The sequence below is a fragment of the Centruroides vittatus genome, unplaced genomic scaffold, assembly GCF_030686945.1.
Source record: "Centruroides vittatus isolate TY-2023 unplaced genomic scaffold, ASM3068694v2 contig_970, whole genome shotgun sequence".
Taxonomy (NCBI): Eukaryota; Metazoa; Arthropoda; class Arachnida; order Scorpiones; family Buthidae; genus Centruroides; species Centruroides vittatus.
The window spans coordinates 465,349-482,667 of record NW_027122643.1 but is presented as its reverse complement, the minus strand read 5'-3'; the positions used below and the strand labels follow the sequence as shown (position 1 = coordinate 482,667).

General features: G+C 35.3%; 1 protein-coding gene across 1 annotated transcript in view; it reads right to left on the bottom strand.

Moving 5' to 3' along the window:
* LOC136985462 (diacylglycerol kinase theta) overlaps positions 1-17,319 on the bottom strand; it is a 208,707-nt gene that overhangs the window by 72,200 nt on the left and 119,188 nt on the right. The window contains exon 6 of the mRNA XM_067282751.1: positions 15,394-15,550. Coding sequence (XP_067138852.1) covers positions 15,394-15,550 — 157 coding nt within the window. The remainder of the gene's footprint in view (positions 1-15,393; positions 15,551-17,319) is intronic.

Genomic DNA, 17,319 nt, shown 5'->3' with positions numbered 1-17,319 from the left:
GTGCTCCAAGTGCCCCAATCTATGGATGCCCCTGGCTGCTGTGCATCAATGCTTTCAGGTGATTCCATAAGAAAAACTCCTGAGTTGTGAAGTCTAGGGAAAACAGTGACCATGGAACAGAAACATGTTGTCTTATCCAGCAATTGTCAAACAACTTGTGAACAATTGACATATATCTGTCCAGGAATGAGGTGGTATGGTATGCCATTCTGCTGGTACCAAACCTTCAATGTATGTGCTAATGACAATTCATCAAGCCATTCATCCACTGTTATGTTTAAGATACTTAGATATCAGTCATTATTCAGGGTGCCATCAATGAATATGAGACCATAAATATTTCTCTCCAAATTCCACACCAAATGTTTAGGGTAAAATGCACTTGGTGTTACCTATGTTGCAAGCATTGTGGAGTATGCTCTGCGCAGTGGTGCATATTGTGACAGTTATATACTCCATTATAAAAAAATGCCTCATCTGTTCATAAAATGTGCTGAAAGAGTTGTGATTTATCAAGCTGTAAATGTAACATCATGTTGCACACTAAATCACTGTACGGGCTCCTCTGCATGTTGTATGGCAGTCCACAACCTAATCTAGGTTGTGAACTGCAGCAGAAACAAATACATTGACTATTACATCTAGGGATTGCAATCTAGCAGTATTTTCAATCCAGCTTGATTTTTGCTGGACCAACATCATTCCAGCTGGATCCAGCGCAGATGTATTTTTGGGGCAATAAAGTGTTATCTATCTATCCAGCAATTTATGCTTTTTTTTTTAAAGAAATAAAACATTTTTTTTTTAAATACTTAAGAAACTTTATTATTTAGACTGGTCACTATAAATCAGTAAAACTTCTTACACATTTAGGTAGTAAACTTAACTTTGGTTCGGTTTAACACTTGAGATAGTGATAATTAACTTTAAAACTTTAGTTAGATTATAATCATAATGTAATCTTTAAGTTAAATAATAGCAAAGGTAATTTTACTAATTAATTTATATTAATATATTATAATAATGTAAGGACAGATAATCAGTGGCTAAGTGGCTATCAGTCTTACAAGTTTTCTTATATAGCAGGCATGGGAAATGCAGCTCTTTTTGAGTTACATGCTGCTCTTACTGAAAGTGTTAATTTCTGTTTATTAATATTTATAAATTTATGTTTATTAATTTCTGTTTATTATTATTATTTTTACAATTTTATTTTTGTAATTTTGTGAAAAATATGTTTATTAAAAAAAAATTCAATATTTGTTTTATATTATACTTATATTATATAAATAAAATCGCGCGCTTTACCATACTATCTGCCTTGACAGTATAGAACTGCGGCTCCCATGCATTTTGCAAAACCTACATTTCAGCTCCCACTGAACACTTGCTTGCCACCCCTGTTATATAGGCTCTACATGTAAGTCTGTAGTTATTTATAACTAATTTAATTATTCGCATTAGTAAAGTAGTGAGTAAGTAATTAGTAGTTAGTTATTATTATCACAATCAAGAATCATGTGAGGTTAACCGAGGGTAGGAGATGGAAGATGATTCTTATCTTCTCTACCTCTTAACGGCACAAGACCTTGAGGTCCGACCTCGTTTGTCGAAAGGATGACTAGGGATCAAGCAGTCAATGTTTATTTACGGATGAGGATTGTAGGATCCTGTTCACGTCAGGAACTGACACCAATCTATCAAATTTCTCGCAAATAGATACGCGTTATTTTCGGAATCGTGGAGTGCCGGATGATGATAATGGAGGAAGAAACACATACTCTTCTATAGTTAAATAAAAATACCCGTTTATTTTGGGATTGATATGAAATACATCAATTAACATATTTGGAAGTATTATTTATATCATCAAATCGAATTATTAAACCGCGTCTCAATTGATTGGAGAGAGAGAGTTTACAAAACATCGCGAGTAGGATAAATACCTTAGTAATCCTGAGATTTGTTGACAAAGTCCAAAGAACGAGAGTTCCTTTGAATATAAGAGTCAAATTGACTGAAGTTCAAATCGAAGGATTCGGATGGATGGCTTCAACGGCGGGAGACGATAATCCACGGCACACACACAATCACTTGACAGTTGTCAAAACTTTTTCTCCTTTGCATCATCATTCATTTTCCTTTTATTTCGGAATCTCGGGTTCGAGATTTCACGATGCACGTCAAGGGTGGAAGTCCTTTTTGACCAATAGTGAATTACATGATATAACTATTTTTCAACAGTTAACTCATCTTCTACAAGGAAGTATTACCGTGGGAACGAAGGTTTATGATTAATTTTTACGAGAAAATTTGTCGGGTATTTTTCCGTTTTTTGTTTCTGTGTTTGATTTAACGCTAACTTTCAAAAATCGGTTGGCAAATGAAATAATTTAAATTGAATCTTTTTATTCTTATATTCGGGTCTTCACAATCACATACATTCATATCATCATATATCTAAGATACAGATAATCATTCATTTAATTAACTATTTAACTAACTAGGTAGTCTCAGTTTCTCACTAATTTTCACAATAAAATTGCCTAGCCTAGCCCACTAACCACTTATAGAATAAAAGTTAAAAACTCTTACTTAATAGAATTAGAGTAGAAGTTTTAAAATATTAGTCTTGTCTTGAATAAAGTATTTTAAAGGATTAAATAAAATTAAATCAATCACTTCTGTTATTTTTTTGACTTTCCTGGAAGCAGAATCTCAAGAAACAAATGGTATTGATGGTGTTGTCACCCATAATGGTGTTCATTAAGAATGGTGTTGTCACAATGGCTGTATGACAACACCATTCTTAATGAACTGCATATATATCTCGCTGTGGAGGCGGCCCTTCCTGCCTCTACGTTAGTTGGTTTCAGGGTCACCAAATAATCATAAATCGTTCTGTCACGTGATTCATTGATGTCACAACTGACCATAAATTAGAATTATGCGCCAGGACTAGGAGAGAAGTTACTTATATTATTTAGTGCGAAGACACTTTATTTAGTGAGAACGCAAAGTCAACTGGCAATTAGATCAGCAAAGGCAAAAGGGTGGGAGGTGCGGTGTAGAGAGGGGGTGTAGCATGTGTTGCACTGAACGGCAACGTCACTTTCGCCGCCGAGGGATAGCGCACGTAGCAAAGCGGCAATGCGACAACGTAGACTTATGTGGCATTATTTAGAAAGTTAATTGAGTATTTGCAGATCTGCAGCGCTGGATCCAACACCTGTTGCTGGATCCAGCAGGCCGAAGAATGCGCTGGATCCAGCTGGATTGCTGGATGAGGGATCCAGCAATTGCAATCTCTAATTACATCACTATGTCATGCAACATTCCATTGCTATCTGCAATCTGGCCAATGCTGAAAATATCTCTTTTGATCCAGGACAAATGTTTAAGTAGACACTCTGTATATTTGTATACTATTGAAAATGATTTGGCAAGCAGAGGAAACGCAATAGATTGGAATACTGTTATTATACAGCCAATTCACATGAAATAGAGAAACCACTGATCACATATTTGCAGGGGTCGACACTGCATAGTGCCAAAATTGCCAATTGGCAATATTTTTATTAAAATGGCAATAAAATCCTAGTTCCATTTGTTTCAACATTCAGCATAAAATTGAATCACAAATCACACTTTGGAAAAAAACAGAAAAATGTCAAACTTCCGTATAATGGGAGTTCTGTGCACCACACATCTAACAATTTCATGACGTCACATGGCAAGTTCGGGAAGAAAAGTAGGAAGTGACATTGAGAAATGAAAGCAATTTTGTGCAATGCTGCCTGCTGCGCCAGCATTTCAGATTGGGATTTTTTATCGACTGACATAAAATTTTGGGAAATTTTTTGGGATGACTTTTTTCACTTTGATGTTTTTTCAGTAGATTAAAATAAAAATTTTGGCTTGACAGAACCTATGAAATACTGTTTAAACACTGTGATCAAATGTGTTATTCAGAATTATTCATTAAAAAATTATTCAAAAATGATTCCTATTGCTAACAAGGGGATGGCCAGACTTTCAGGTTTCCAATTCGAATGAAACTTGGTAAGCACGCAGCTCTAAACACAAACATCTCATCCTCCAAATAATAGGACCCACTTTTCAAGCATTTCCAAAAATTGAGTTTCTGAAAATTTAGTGTTTAGCTTATAAGTCTTTGGAAGTTTTAAGTCCTCTTGCTATAAAATATGCTTTATACTCAATTATATTTCCACTGTCATCTCTTTTTCATTTAAAATTCATCTGAGGTAATAGTGTGACATTTTGATGGATGATCAACAATTTCCAATGTTTGCTTTTCTTATAAATTCTAGAGTTAATGGCTTCTCTCCATTTTCCTGCTTCATTTCCATTCATTGCCTCTTGCACTGTCATAGATTCTTTATTTTGAGTTATGTTTAATTTTGGATGTTGTTTCATTTAATAAAGCATGGTTGTTTTCTTTTCTCATTCTAGTTGATCTTAGGTCTTGTACTTTTTAAGCTTGCTCAATAGCTTCTTGATGTTCTGTATCAGTGTAATCTTGAACTTCAAGATCAGTGTTGTCTTCAGTTTCAGTGTTACCTTCTTGCCTTGTCTCTAGACTGTCCACTTATCTGCTTGTAATCTCTTTGTCATCTATATCAATATAAACTTCTACTTTGGATTTTGATTTTTCTATCTTTTGAACATTTATTTTAAGAGGGAACACTCTCTTCGAAGTCAACAACAATTTACTGTAATTTAATGTTTAGATCTGTCCCACAACTTAAATCCTTTCATAACATCAACATATCCAATGAATACTGTGGCTAAACGCCACTATTGTACTGTATAGTTATATTTTATATTATATTAGAATATATATTTTCCTTCCTTCTTCCTAGTACTATTATCTTCCCTTCCTGGTATTTTCTCCCGACCGGCGCTTAACGGCGCAACAGCAGGTGGTCTCTTGTGGACAATGGGACGGTATGCGGCCCTCAGGGCAGAACGGGGACGGAGTGGTCATTCTTTGGCTAAGACTCGAGAAGGAAAGACGCGTCAGAGGTAGCTCTCCACCACGTTTTTGGGACCACGTGGAGACGAACAAAGAAGTACGAAGGAACGTAGAAAAATTTGGATCGAAAGAAGAGAAGTTCAAGAGTATTTTTGTCCCCGTCTGTCAAGGAATTTACGTTTTAGTGACGAAGTTACATCGTTCGTGATTAAGCAGAGATCCACCAACCATTGTATATAACGCACCGTGATAACGCCGTAATATTTGGGTACCCTTTTCTCTTTCAGTCTATCCTTTACTTTATTCGTCCTCATTTTCCCATTATCCTAATTTAGTTATAATTAGTTATAAGTTTAGTTATAAGGTGTATATATATATATATATATATTACTTGTCGAGGGAGAGATATTTTTTGTATTGCTGGCATCCTACAAGTTCCTGTATATTATCACGCAAATTAAAGGTTCTGTTTTTGAAAATCCCAGTTTCTTTGTACTCGGTATTCGCATAACTCACAATACACTCTTTTGCACATTTATTGAACTTCCTTTCTACTTTTGGAATATGTTGCCATGCTTGACATCCAAAAACTCATGTCTTGGAATGGTGCCTTGTGTTGAAACATTTATTTTGTACAGTACACAATTGCCAGTGCCTGTTGTAATGATTCTATTTCTGATGCAATTAGCTGTGTTAATTGCCCACAGTATCTTTAATATATCTGCTTCAATCATCACGCATCTTGCCATTTGTGTGAGACTGAGTCAGATGTTCAGACACTCCACTTTTTTTGAGTGTGCATGATGTTATTTCTTCTAGTATTCTTACATCACATTTACATCATATTTCGCTATTGGGTATTATAGTATTCTATGCGATTGTCTCTTTGTATTTATTGTATATTTTTTTTTACCAATCTGTATTTCAGCCATCCTCTTAAATTCAATGAAATTCTCATTTATTTCATCTTTTAATTTTAGGGCACATACCTATGTATATGTAGTTAAGTCATCAACAAAGATAAATATGTACTTTGCATTGCTCTTTGACAAAAGATTTATTGATCACATTTTATCAGTATGGGTTGTTCAGAAAATAATTTCGTTTTTTTATTACTAGAGGAATTAGATGTATTTTTACCAGCTAATTTTATTTTAAACCACGTTTTCATTATATACTTCAACAGCTGACATTTTAAGGCCTATTTGTAAGAAATTTTGTTTGATTCTGTACAATTGTTTTTTTTTGGTGACCCATCAAATATGGAAAATCGAAAGTATCATTTTCGGCATATTTTGCTTTTTTATAACTAAAAAATCAAAATGCTGTTCAAACAAGAAAAAATTTGTGGTACATGTTTGGAGAAGATGTGTTGAGAGAAAGACAGTGCCAAAACTGGTTTACAAAATTGCGTTCTGGCAATTTTAATATCGAAGATACACCACATACTGGATGACCATTTGAAGCCAATTAAAACAAAATAAAGGTACTGATTGAAGCAATCTGCCGTATAACAACACCTGAAATCACTAAGAGATTAAATCTGTTAAATTGAACCGTTTATTATTACTTAAAACGAATTAGTTTCGTTTCAAAGCTGGGTTCCATATGTTCTTAATGAGAGATGCTCTCTATGGTTGGATTTTAAAGAAATTTTTTTTTTGAGCTTTTACTAGACAATTTAACAATAGATTCGAAAGCGTACTGCCATCGAGTAAACAAATTGAGTAATATCATCAAACAGAAAAGGCCAGAATTGATCAACAAACAAAGTGTAGTGTTTTACCATGATAATGCCAAATTTCACACAAGTTTGGTAACTTGTCAGAAACTGTTACAGCTTAGATGGGATGTGTTATCACACCAACCTTATACGCCAGATCGGGCACACTCAGATTATTACTTGTTCTGGTCTATACAAATTTTTTTTAACTGTAAGACATTTACTTGAAATGACAATGTCAAAAATCACTTGGATCAGTTTTTTGCAAACAATGATCAAAATTTTTATGAATGTGAAATCATGCTACTACCAGAAACAATGATAACAGGTATTTGATCAAAATGGTCAATATATAATTCAATAAAATATTTATTTATTATAAGAATATTGCATTTATTTTTCTATAAAAAAAACTAAATTACTTTCCGAACAACCCAATATAAACACAAGTAGTCCAGTTGTCTTGTTTTTACTTTTGACATGAGATTTTTGCTTACTTTTTCCTTTTAGACACCTTGTATAGCTTTCATCATTCTTCTCGGTAACATCACCATCAAGATACTTTACTGCTTCATCAACTTCCTTATGCATGCCCTAATCTATAATGGATTAAGTTCATGTCTAGCTTTACTGTTTTCACTGTTCTTATATTTTGTTTAGTCTTCTATTACATAGTGGTGAAATCTTCATTTTTGTCTAATGTGGTCAAACAATCATCTTTAAAATGCAGCTTGATGCTTTTCTCTGTTAAAGCACCAATACTCATTAAGTTGTTTTCAAGCTGCCTTTAGACTATCTCATGTACTATATATATAGTACATGATAATCTTAACTTAGCACCATCATTTTTGTCTTGTAAATGTAGTAAAACATTACCACATACAAATATACACATTGAATAATCTAATTCTTGATTGATAACAAACGATCTACCAGACTGTATTGAGCTATATTACAACTACTATCTTCTGATTAAATTGCCATTTTGTAATAAATTTAATTATTATAAATAAAGTAATATTTAATATTTAGTTTAGAAAGTTCTGGAAGAAAATAATTTGCCCAGAGTGGGACTTAACCAACAATTCCTGCTTACCATGCAGATGTTATTACATTTATGTTACCTGGACCTCAATCCAATCTTTGCCTTGAGAACAAATAATAATTTAGATAAAACAATACTAGTTACTCATGCTATGAACTGGAGAAGCCTTCAGTGTCCATCCAGAACGTTCTAAATTAAACATTAAACTTTAATTATAATATCTGAAATTGATTATAATAAATTCAATATTCTATTTTAATTTAATAGTAAACTTCTAAAGTGTGGCGATACGCCATATTGTTGTATATATATATGTAGCGTTAAGCCTAGTATTAAGTTTCGTTAATCCTTTGTTCTATGTCTGTTCTTCGAATTCTCTAACGGTCTTTCCTTCCGGCTGGTGAGAACGAAATTTCATAGAATAACACCGGAAACAAGGTGTGAAACAAAGGCCCTGAGGCAAGTCAGGGAGCGTGGGTGAGGCATTCCGAAGCTAGCGTCGAGAAGAAGCGGACGAAAAAGAAAGTGGTCGTCGTCACGGATCGAGACAAAGTGCCGAGGTCGTCTACAGAAAAAGAACTGACATAGACGAAAACAAGAAGAACTGAGAGTTTAGCGATATAGACTCTTTCATTTGATCGGAGCGATTGAAAAGGACAACTACAAGTGACTGCGATAGAAGTCCCCATTTCGTCAAGAGTGAAGACCAGACAAGAAAGAAACACTGGGTACCCAGCATTTTTTTCTTCTATTCTTACCCTTTTGTTCTTCCCTCTCCTATTTTCTTTTAGATTATAAGCTAGTTTAAGATAGTTTAAGTTAACCCGTATTACCTCTGTGAGAGCTACAAACAAAGACCATTGTCGCGTAAACGCATCAATCCCCTTTGTATGTACACAGTTTTACCGCACTGACTAGATACAGTTGTATATATCAGCGGTGTATAGTTGGGATCACGAAGTATATAGTGTATAAAGGACCACGTGAAATAATAATAAAATATTATTCTTTTGTGTAAAATTTCGTATTTTTTTTGTTCGTCCTCATGTACACCACAATGGCGTCCGCGACAGGATCCCAACTGTGAAGAGGTATACGGGCCACACGTGTTATAGGGTTAATTTGTGTTATATCTATTCTTGTGTTGTGTAATTATTATATATTATTAAGATTAGTGTAACAATAATGGACGGCCAAGTCGGTAGTTCAATTGGCAGTAACGGAATGAGCCCCGCTCAACCTTTGGTGGTGACGGGCTTTCTAGGGATGATCCCTATATTTACGGGAACTCAGGGGGACACCGTAAATGTGAAACAGTTTTTTCGAACTATAGAAAATATTGCCCAGCTTGCCGGGTGGAATGATGAAGTCAAAGTTGCCGTCCTGCAATCGAGGCTGAAAGGAGAACCGCTGACGACATTCATGTGTCTCCTTGACCAATACCCCGGGTCGTACGAAGACATTAAGAATGACTTAATAAAGTGCTTCAAGAAAAGAGAAGCTGGAGACAAAGATATTTTGGACCAACTTTTAAGTTTAAAGCAAGGACAAAATGAATCTGTAACGGAATTTTCAATCCGCACAAAAACTCTGTTGGCAAGGGCCATTAGTGATAACGACAAATTGAGATCGTTTACGGACGATATAATTAAGGAAAGATTTGTAAAGGGACTGAAAGGTAATTTGAAGGGAAATGTATTGAGAAGGGCCCCTAAGACCCTCGAAGAGGCGTTTGTTATAGCCGAGGGCGAGGAAGCGATAGGACTTGAATGCGATCATCGTTTTGAACGTAAAAACGTAAACGTGGGGATAGAGGAAGAATCGGATGCCATAGTAGGCAAGAGCAGTGATAGGATAGTTAGGGGAAATAAAGATGACGATAGAATTAGGGAATTGGAGAAGAAAGTCGAATCACTGGTTGAGGCCGTGAATAAGATGGCGAATAGAGACGAACAGAAGAGCAAAGTTGTAGGGAAAAGGTGTTTCACGTGCGGAGAGATAGGTCATTTCGCTCGAAATTGCCCGGAACGTAGAAAAAATCATTTAAACTTGTAGAGGAGCGTAACACTGGTCAGCATAACGTTCCTTTCATAAATGTGAGACTGGCCGAAAAAGTAACTAAATCGCAAAGAGGTCTTCCGCTAGTGGTAGGAAGAATAGAAGGCGTGAAGTGTCACTTTCTTATAGATACAGGGGCGGAAAAATCTATTATAAATTCTAAGGTGATAAGGGGTATATCGAACCGGAACATAGCACGTGCAACAGCAGACGGTGAAGGCTTGGGAATCAGGGGGATAAACGGTGAAGTGACAGAGTGTGAGAAATTAATACGTGCAAAAGTGGAGTACAGGAATCAGGCGTGTAAAGTGAGGATCGCGTGTATGCTATTACCGGGACACGTAGAATACGAAGGTATTCTAGGGATGGATGTAATTGGGGAGATCTATAAGGTCATAGATAGTATGAGAGTATCCATGGAGGAGAAAACACGTGGTTGTAGCGCGTATATAGATGTACACGATGAATTGACGAGCGATTCAAATATAGTAATTAAAGGGTTAGAAGGTTTAAGTTCGGAAGAGAAGAAAAAGGTGCATGACATATTCAGAAAACACCCAGGTTGCTTCGCCGAACGCGTCGAGGAATTAACGGGTATGATAGGCGAGTCCCACAAACCGATCGTTGATCAGGACAGACCGGTAAACGTGCGGCAATATCGCATTCCCGAATGCCACTTGCCTAAGTTGAGAGAACTGACTGATGCGTACCTAAAAGCGGGGATAATCGAAGAAAGTTCGTCCGCGTGGAATTCCCCAATCCACGTCGTAGAAAAGGAAAATGGGGAGATCAGGATGACGCTCGACCTGAGGCGCGTGAATGAGGTCACTACAACCCAGGAATTCCCTATAGCCAGAGTAGACGAGATACTAAGTAAGTTTCATGGGAGCAAGTACTTCTCAGTCCTAGATTTAAAATCTGGCTATTTTCAGATAAGCTTAGATAAATCTGTTAGGCATGTTTTTGCATTTTCGACTCCCTGGGGTAAATTTCAAATGTGCCGTCTCCCGCAAGGCGCGAAGAATAGCGGGAGGTTCTTCCAGGCGGTAATGTCTAAAGTGTTAGCCCGTTTTGTTGGCATAAATTGCTATGTATTCCAGGACGATATAGTACTTTTCTCTAAATCACTCCACGATCACATATCTCTCCTGGATGAGGTGATAGGGACATTGGACAAAACGAACTTGAAATTACATCCCACAAAAAGTTCTTTTATTGTCAGGCAAGTTAAATATCTAGGCCACGTTATAAGTCAGGAAGGGATACTCCCGGATGTCGACAATATGAAGGCGATACTCGAATTGGAACCCCCTTGTAGTGTGAAAGGAGTGCGAAGTTTTCTCGGGATGGTGGGATTTTTTAGGAGCTTTGTACCTAAGTTCTCAGATCTTGCGCTCCCGCTAACTAAATTAACTAAGAAAAATGCAAGGTTTGCGTGGGATGCCGACTGTCAAGATAGTTTTGAAAAATTTAAAAGCATACTATCGAAACCCCCATTATTGAAACACCCAGATTTTGGGTCCCCCTTTCATTTATATTCTGATGCGTCGGACTATTGTGCAGGCGCAGTGTTAGGACAGAGGGAGGATGGTGAATTCTATCCGGTGGGATATTTCAGCCGAAAATTCGTAGGTGCCGAGAAAAATTACTCAACAATCGAAAAAGAATGTTTGGCCATAATATTATCGCTGCGTCACTTCAGGCCGTTAATTCTTGGATACAGAGTCGAGCTGCACACAGATCACAAGCCTTTGATCTTCATCGGCAATATGAGAAACCATAACAAAAGGATCATGAGGTGGTCAACAGAGATCGCTGATTATGATGTAAGGATAAACCACGTAAAAGGAAAACGTAATGAAGTTGCGGATTTACTATCACGGCCAGATTATGGTAATAAGAAGTTAGAGAAAGATGTGAGCAGTAACGTCATTGATAATAAGGAACTATGGCGGCAGGTAGTGGAATCGCAAGAGAGAGATGACTTCCTAATGAAGTTACGTAACAATTGTAAAAGAACTGACAATCAAGGGGTTACAAGTGGTGTTCAACAGCCTGAATTCCAACTTGACGGTGAGGTTGTTATGAATGTAAAACCAGGAAGAATGGGGCTTAGGAGGTGGGCCCGTGTGTGTGTAGGGAGAGATATGATTGATCGTGTGATATGGTCCTTCCATAGCTCTACCCTGTCTGGCCACCTTGGGGTCGAGAAAACATGTAATATAATCGATAGATATTACTATATAAAAAATTTAAAAAATCATGTCAAGCGTGTAATCAGGGGCTGCAAAACCTGCCAGCAGCATAATTTACACAGAGGCCGAGCCCCATTTCAAGAAACTGAGACCGCTGATTTTCCCCTCCAGAAAGTGGCTACAGACATCATAGGCCCACTTCAGACATCCCAGAAAGGGAATAGATTCATATTAACCATAGTCGATATTTACACCCGCTATGCTGAAGCAATCCCCATCTCTAATCAGTCTGCTCAGGAGATTGCTGATAAAATTTTTGACCATATTATATGTCGGTATGGTTGCCCCAACGTCATTATATCTGACAGAGGGGCAAATTTTACTTCTGGTTTGTTCCAGGGAGTATGTAATGAATTAACAATTAAACATAATGTTACGACCGCTTATCGCCCGTCCTCAAATTCCGTATGCGAACGTTTTAATAAAACCATATGTGGTATTATTGCCCGGATATCAAAGGGCGACAATCGTAATTGGGACAGTTTCATTCACCCTGCTGCGTTCGCTTACAACAACTCAACCCATTCAGCGACTAATGAATCTCCAGCCTTTCTCCTGTATGGGTTTGACCCTCGTTTTCCTAGCGCGTTCCCAGAAGAAAATGTTGGGGATGTAGAACGCCAAGAAAGAGGTCCTGAATTTGTAGATAAGTTGAATGTGTTAAGGAGAACTGCTTACGAATTGGGGAGAAAGCGGAACCGAAAAAACAGAATAAGAGAAAACGACGGCAAAAGAATTAGTGTGTGGAAAGAAGGTCAGAAGGTGTGGTTGCTTCGAAAGGGTAAGCAGAGAGGTACGGGAAAATTTTCCCCAAAATATTTAGGGCCGTATAGGATTATTCGTGTGTTAGGCCCTGTAACAGTTGAACTTGGTAGTAATCGTATAAAGGAAAAATTGGTGGTGCATACCGACCGCCTAAAACTATGCTACTCCCCAGTATATAAAGAAAGTAAGAGAATAGCTCCTCGACATCGCGAAATGCGGGAAGCACCAGTCGAGGAAGAGGAATTGGAAGTTGGGGATCCATATGAATACCTGAGGATGGGGACACCCAACAGAGAACCAAGATCAGGTGTAGGAAACCACCAATCGAGAGAACAGGAGGGTAATAACGAGAAAAAAATTGTTAATAGTAATAAAGATGTGATAAGTCAACACCCGTATAATCTTCGTGGGTGTAAAATAGATTACCGTAAGTTGCATTACGGAGTTTGATTCTTAAGGGGGGGCATATGTGGCGATACGCCATATTGTTGTATATATATATGTAGCGTTAAGCCTAGTATTAAGTTTCGTTAATCCTTTGTTCTATGTCTGTTCTTCGAATTCTCTGGCGGTCTTTCCTTCCGGCTGGTGAGAACGAAATTTCATAGAATAACACCGGAAACAGGGTGTGAAACAAAGGCCCTGAGGCAAGTCAGGGAGCGTGGGTGAGGCATTCCGAAGCTAGCGTCGAGAAGAAGCGGACGAAAAAGAAAGTGGTCGTCGTCACGGATCGAGACAAAGTGCCGAGGTCGTCTACAGAAAAAGAACTGACATAGACGAAAACAAGAAGAACTGAGAGTTTAGCGATATAGACTCTTTCATTTGATCGGAGCGATTGAAAAGGACAACTACAAGTGACTGCGATAGAAGTCCCCATTTCGTCAAGAGTGAAGACCAGACAAGAAAGAAACACTGGGTACCCAGCATTTTTTTCTTCTATTCTTACCCTTTTGTTCTTCCCTCTCCTATTTTCTTTTAGATTATAAGCTAGTTTAAGATAGTTTAAGTTAACCCGTATTACCTCTGTGAGAGCTACAAACAAAGACCATTGTCGCGTAAACGCATCAATCCCCTTTGTATGTACACAGTTTTACCGCACTGACTAGATACAGTTGTATATATCAGCGGTGTATAGTTGGGATCACGAAGTATATAGTGTATAAAGGACCACGTGAAATAATAATAAAATATTATTCTTTTGTGTAAAATTTCGTATTTTTTTTGTTCGTCCTCATGTACACCACAAAAGCATATATAAATTAAATTTTAAATGTATACATGCACAATAAATACACATGGTAACAAAGTTATTGTTAATGAAACATAAACTTCAAACTTAATTATACATTATAATTACTGGTGAATCCAGAAAAAAAAATAGCAAAATGGGCACTATTATACAAATATATTGTTATTAAATCCATCTAAAAATGTTCATTTTTCTATATTGTCCAATTACCGATTTTAAAAATTTATTTTAAAAAATTGTATAAAGATAGTTTATATAAAATTAGCTGAGAATATATTAAATAATTGATGTATACAGTCAAACCTGTTTTTATGCGCTCTTTTTATGTGCGATTTTTATTTGTGCGATTTTTTTAATGTGAATTTTTAATTTGTGCGGGTTTTTTTGTGCGATTTTTTATTGTGCGGTATAGTTGGCGACTAGTCTCGTGCGATTCGTCATGTCTCACGTTGACTTATTATAGCTAAATAAACTTATTATAGCATAAATGCACTTATTATAGTAATATTAGTGCATGAATATGCGAAAAATGAAATAATTTACTTTTTAAGTCAACAAAACACCACCTGAACAAAACTATGTAAAACAGACGATAGACCAGACGATGCAGTCAAGTGCTGACATCTGTTGTCAATAAATTCTATTTCGTACGGTTTTGAGTTATTTTCTATGTGAGACTTTTTTTATGCGGTCCCTGTTGACCGCATAAAAAAAATATTTTTTAATTGTGTTGCGAAAACTATTTTTTACAGCCATTCGTGAAGTTTTGTGCGATTTTTTTAATGCGGTTTTTTTAATGCGGTCCCTATCCACCGCATAAAAACAGGTTTGACTGTATTCTCTGGAAAAAGAGGATAGTGATCTCAGTGCCCCTATATTGAATCCATGCCTGAAAATAATATATTTTCTCTTTTCAAAATGATATTTCACAGAAAAAAATAAAAATATTTGGCATTTTTTATTCTTCTATTGTGTATAGAACAATAGAAATTAGTTTTTTTTCAAATCCAGTGGCAATTTGAAAATTCATAGTTCTTTCCATATTTCTTTTGCATAACAATGAGCTAACTTATATACTCTTCACAAATGCAACTTTTTGTTATTGCACAGTAGCTCACTTGACTGAAAATGGAAATAAACTGACTGATACATTGCCTATCCAATTTCAACAACTGTTATAAACTCAATTTTCTTAACTTTAGGAAATCTATATTATTCTTAAGATTGTAACAATAACAATGTATATTTTATTTTTTTATCAACTATTTTATCAATTTTTTAAGATATAGTTTGGATATTTACGAGAAGTGGTCTCTCTTCTCCGTGACTGCACTCCTATGATTGTTTCTAAAGGGACATCTGTACGAGGTATAATCACACAACTAGGAGGAAGCATTATACTTTGTACTACACCAAAGTTACATTCTGGAGGTATGTTCTTATAACATGTTGCATGAGACTGAAAAGAAAAAAAAACATAATATTTTTAATTAGGTTTATATTTATTGAAATAATAATTTTTAAATCATGTTTCTTTACAGATATACATAGTTTATGTATACTCAAATAATAGTTTCACATTAATTCCACAAAATTTCACATAACAAAATTTTATTAAAAAGGTCTACTTAATTCTGAATAGAAAAACATTTTCATTTACAACTTTTAAGCTACATTTTTACATAAATGAAAAATAATTTTGATAAAGAAATCAAAAAGTTTCTAAATCATTCACATTTAATTAAAGCACATTTTATGTTATCTATTTAATGTGCTATAAAACATATTTCAAAAATCAACTTACAAAATTTCAAAAAATCAATAGTGTCCTGTGAGTCAAATTCACTAATTTTGACAGTTTTGGCTCATTGCCGAATATCCTTATATTATAAAAACAGTCATAATTCATTTCAGAAAACAATATATTTGTATTTTCTCTAAGTATGAATCAGCATAATATTTTATTAATTTTCCTACTTATGAATTTTTTCAATAAACCATACTGAAATTATTGAAATAAAATATATGTATTAATTTAATGTAATAATTTAATGGATAATACATACAATTTAATTTACAATATTGTCAAGTGCTTTTCAATTGCTCATTTTAAGACTGAATTTAAGTGTTCAAGAATCTTTCAAATGATATACAGGCATAGTTTTTGTTAATCAATAATCAATATAAAATTATTATATTTTTTATAAGATATGTTGAATATGATGTCAATTCTTAATTATCAAAATCTCTAGCTACTTTCTATAGATTTTTACATAATACACCCTACTATATATTTCAGATCTTTGTAGCAGCAATTGAAAGCAAGTTGTTTAGAAGGTATCACCTCAAACACTGAAATGTTTTTCAATTACACTTTATTGCAAACGTAGTTATAAAGTAAGTAAGATGAAAAAAAAATAATAAAAAAAGTAGAAAATGAGAGGAAACCATCTAACTTTACATATAAAAGACATAAATGACTACTAATCAACAAAATTTTTTATCACATTCATTTCTGTTTTAGTTATCAAATAATATTAATAAAATATAACAATAATAATAAAATATAACAATATGAGATATGACACATGATCTCTTTATCTCTCCATCGCCTCTACCTTTAACCAACCAAAATTTAATAGCATAAATCTCCCTAATACACAAACCTCCCTGCAAAATTTCAGAAATTTTTGACAAAAAGCATAGAAGTCATTAAGCTTCTAAGAGAGTGAACAAAATTGTGCCCACACACACACACACACACACACCACACACCAATCTACTGAAACAAAAAATCCCTGAATTTTTCTGCATTTCTCAACATTTCAAGGTCCTCCAAGTCCAAAAATGTAAAAATCTTGCAGGGTCATATTTTGACCAATCATCAATTCCCTATGTTATGTATAACAACGTATGGAAAGTTATGTATAGCAGAGCCAGGAAAGTAAAAATGTCTCACAGTATGATACTTCTGTAACAATGACATGATTTCTCTTTCACTGTATGATATCATGTTTTCATTTTCAGATACCATATTTTTACAGATTGTCTGGCATGTTGGTCTATCCAGAGGAGACCATAAAATCAGATACTTCTGTATGGTAAAAACTGGCATGCTGGCATGCTGGTTTAAGTGAGGTTATACATCCCTATCTAGAGGGTGCATAAAAAAAAAAACAAACAAGTTATTATTCTAAAACTATGAAACTGTCAGCATTAAATCAAAAA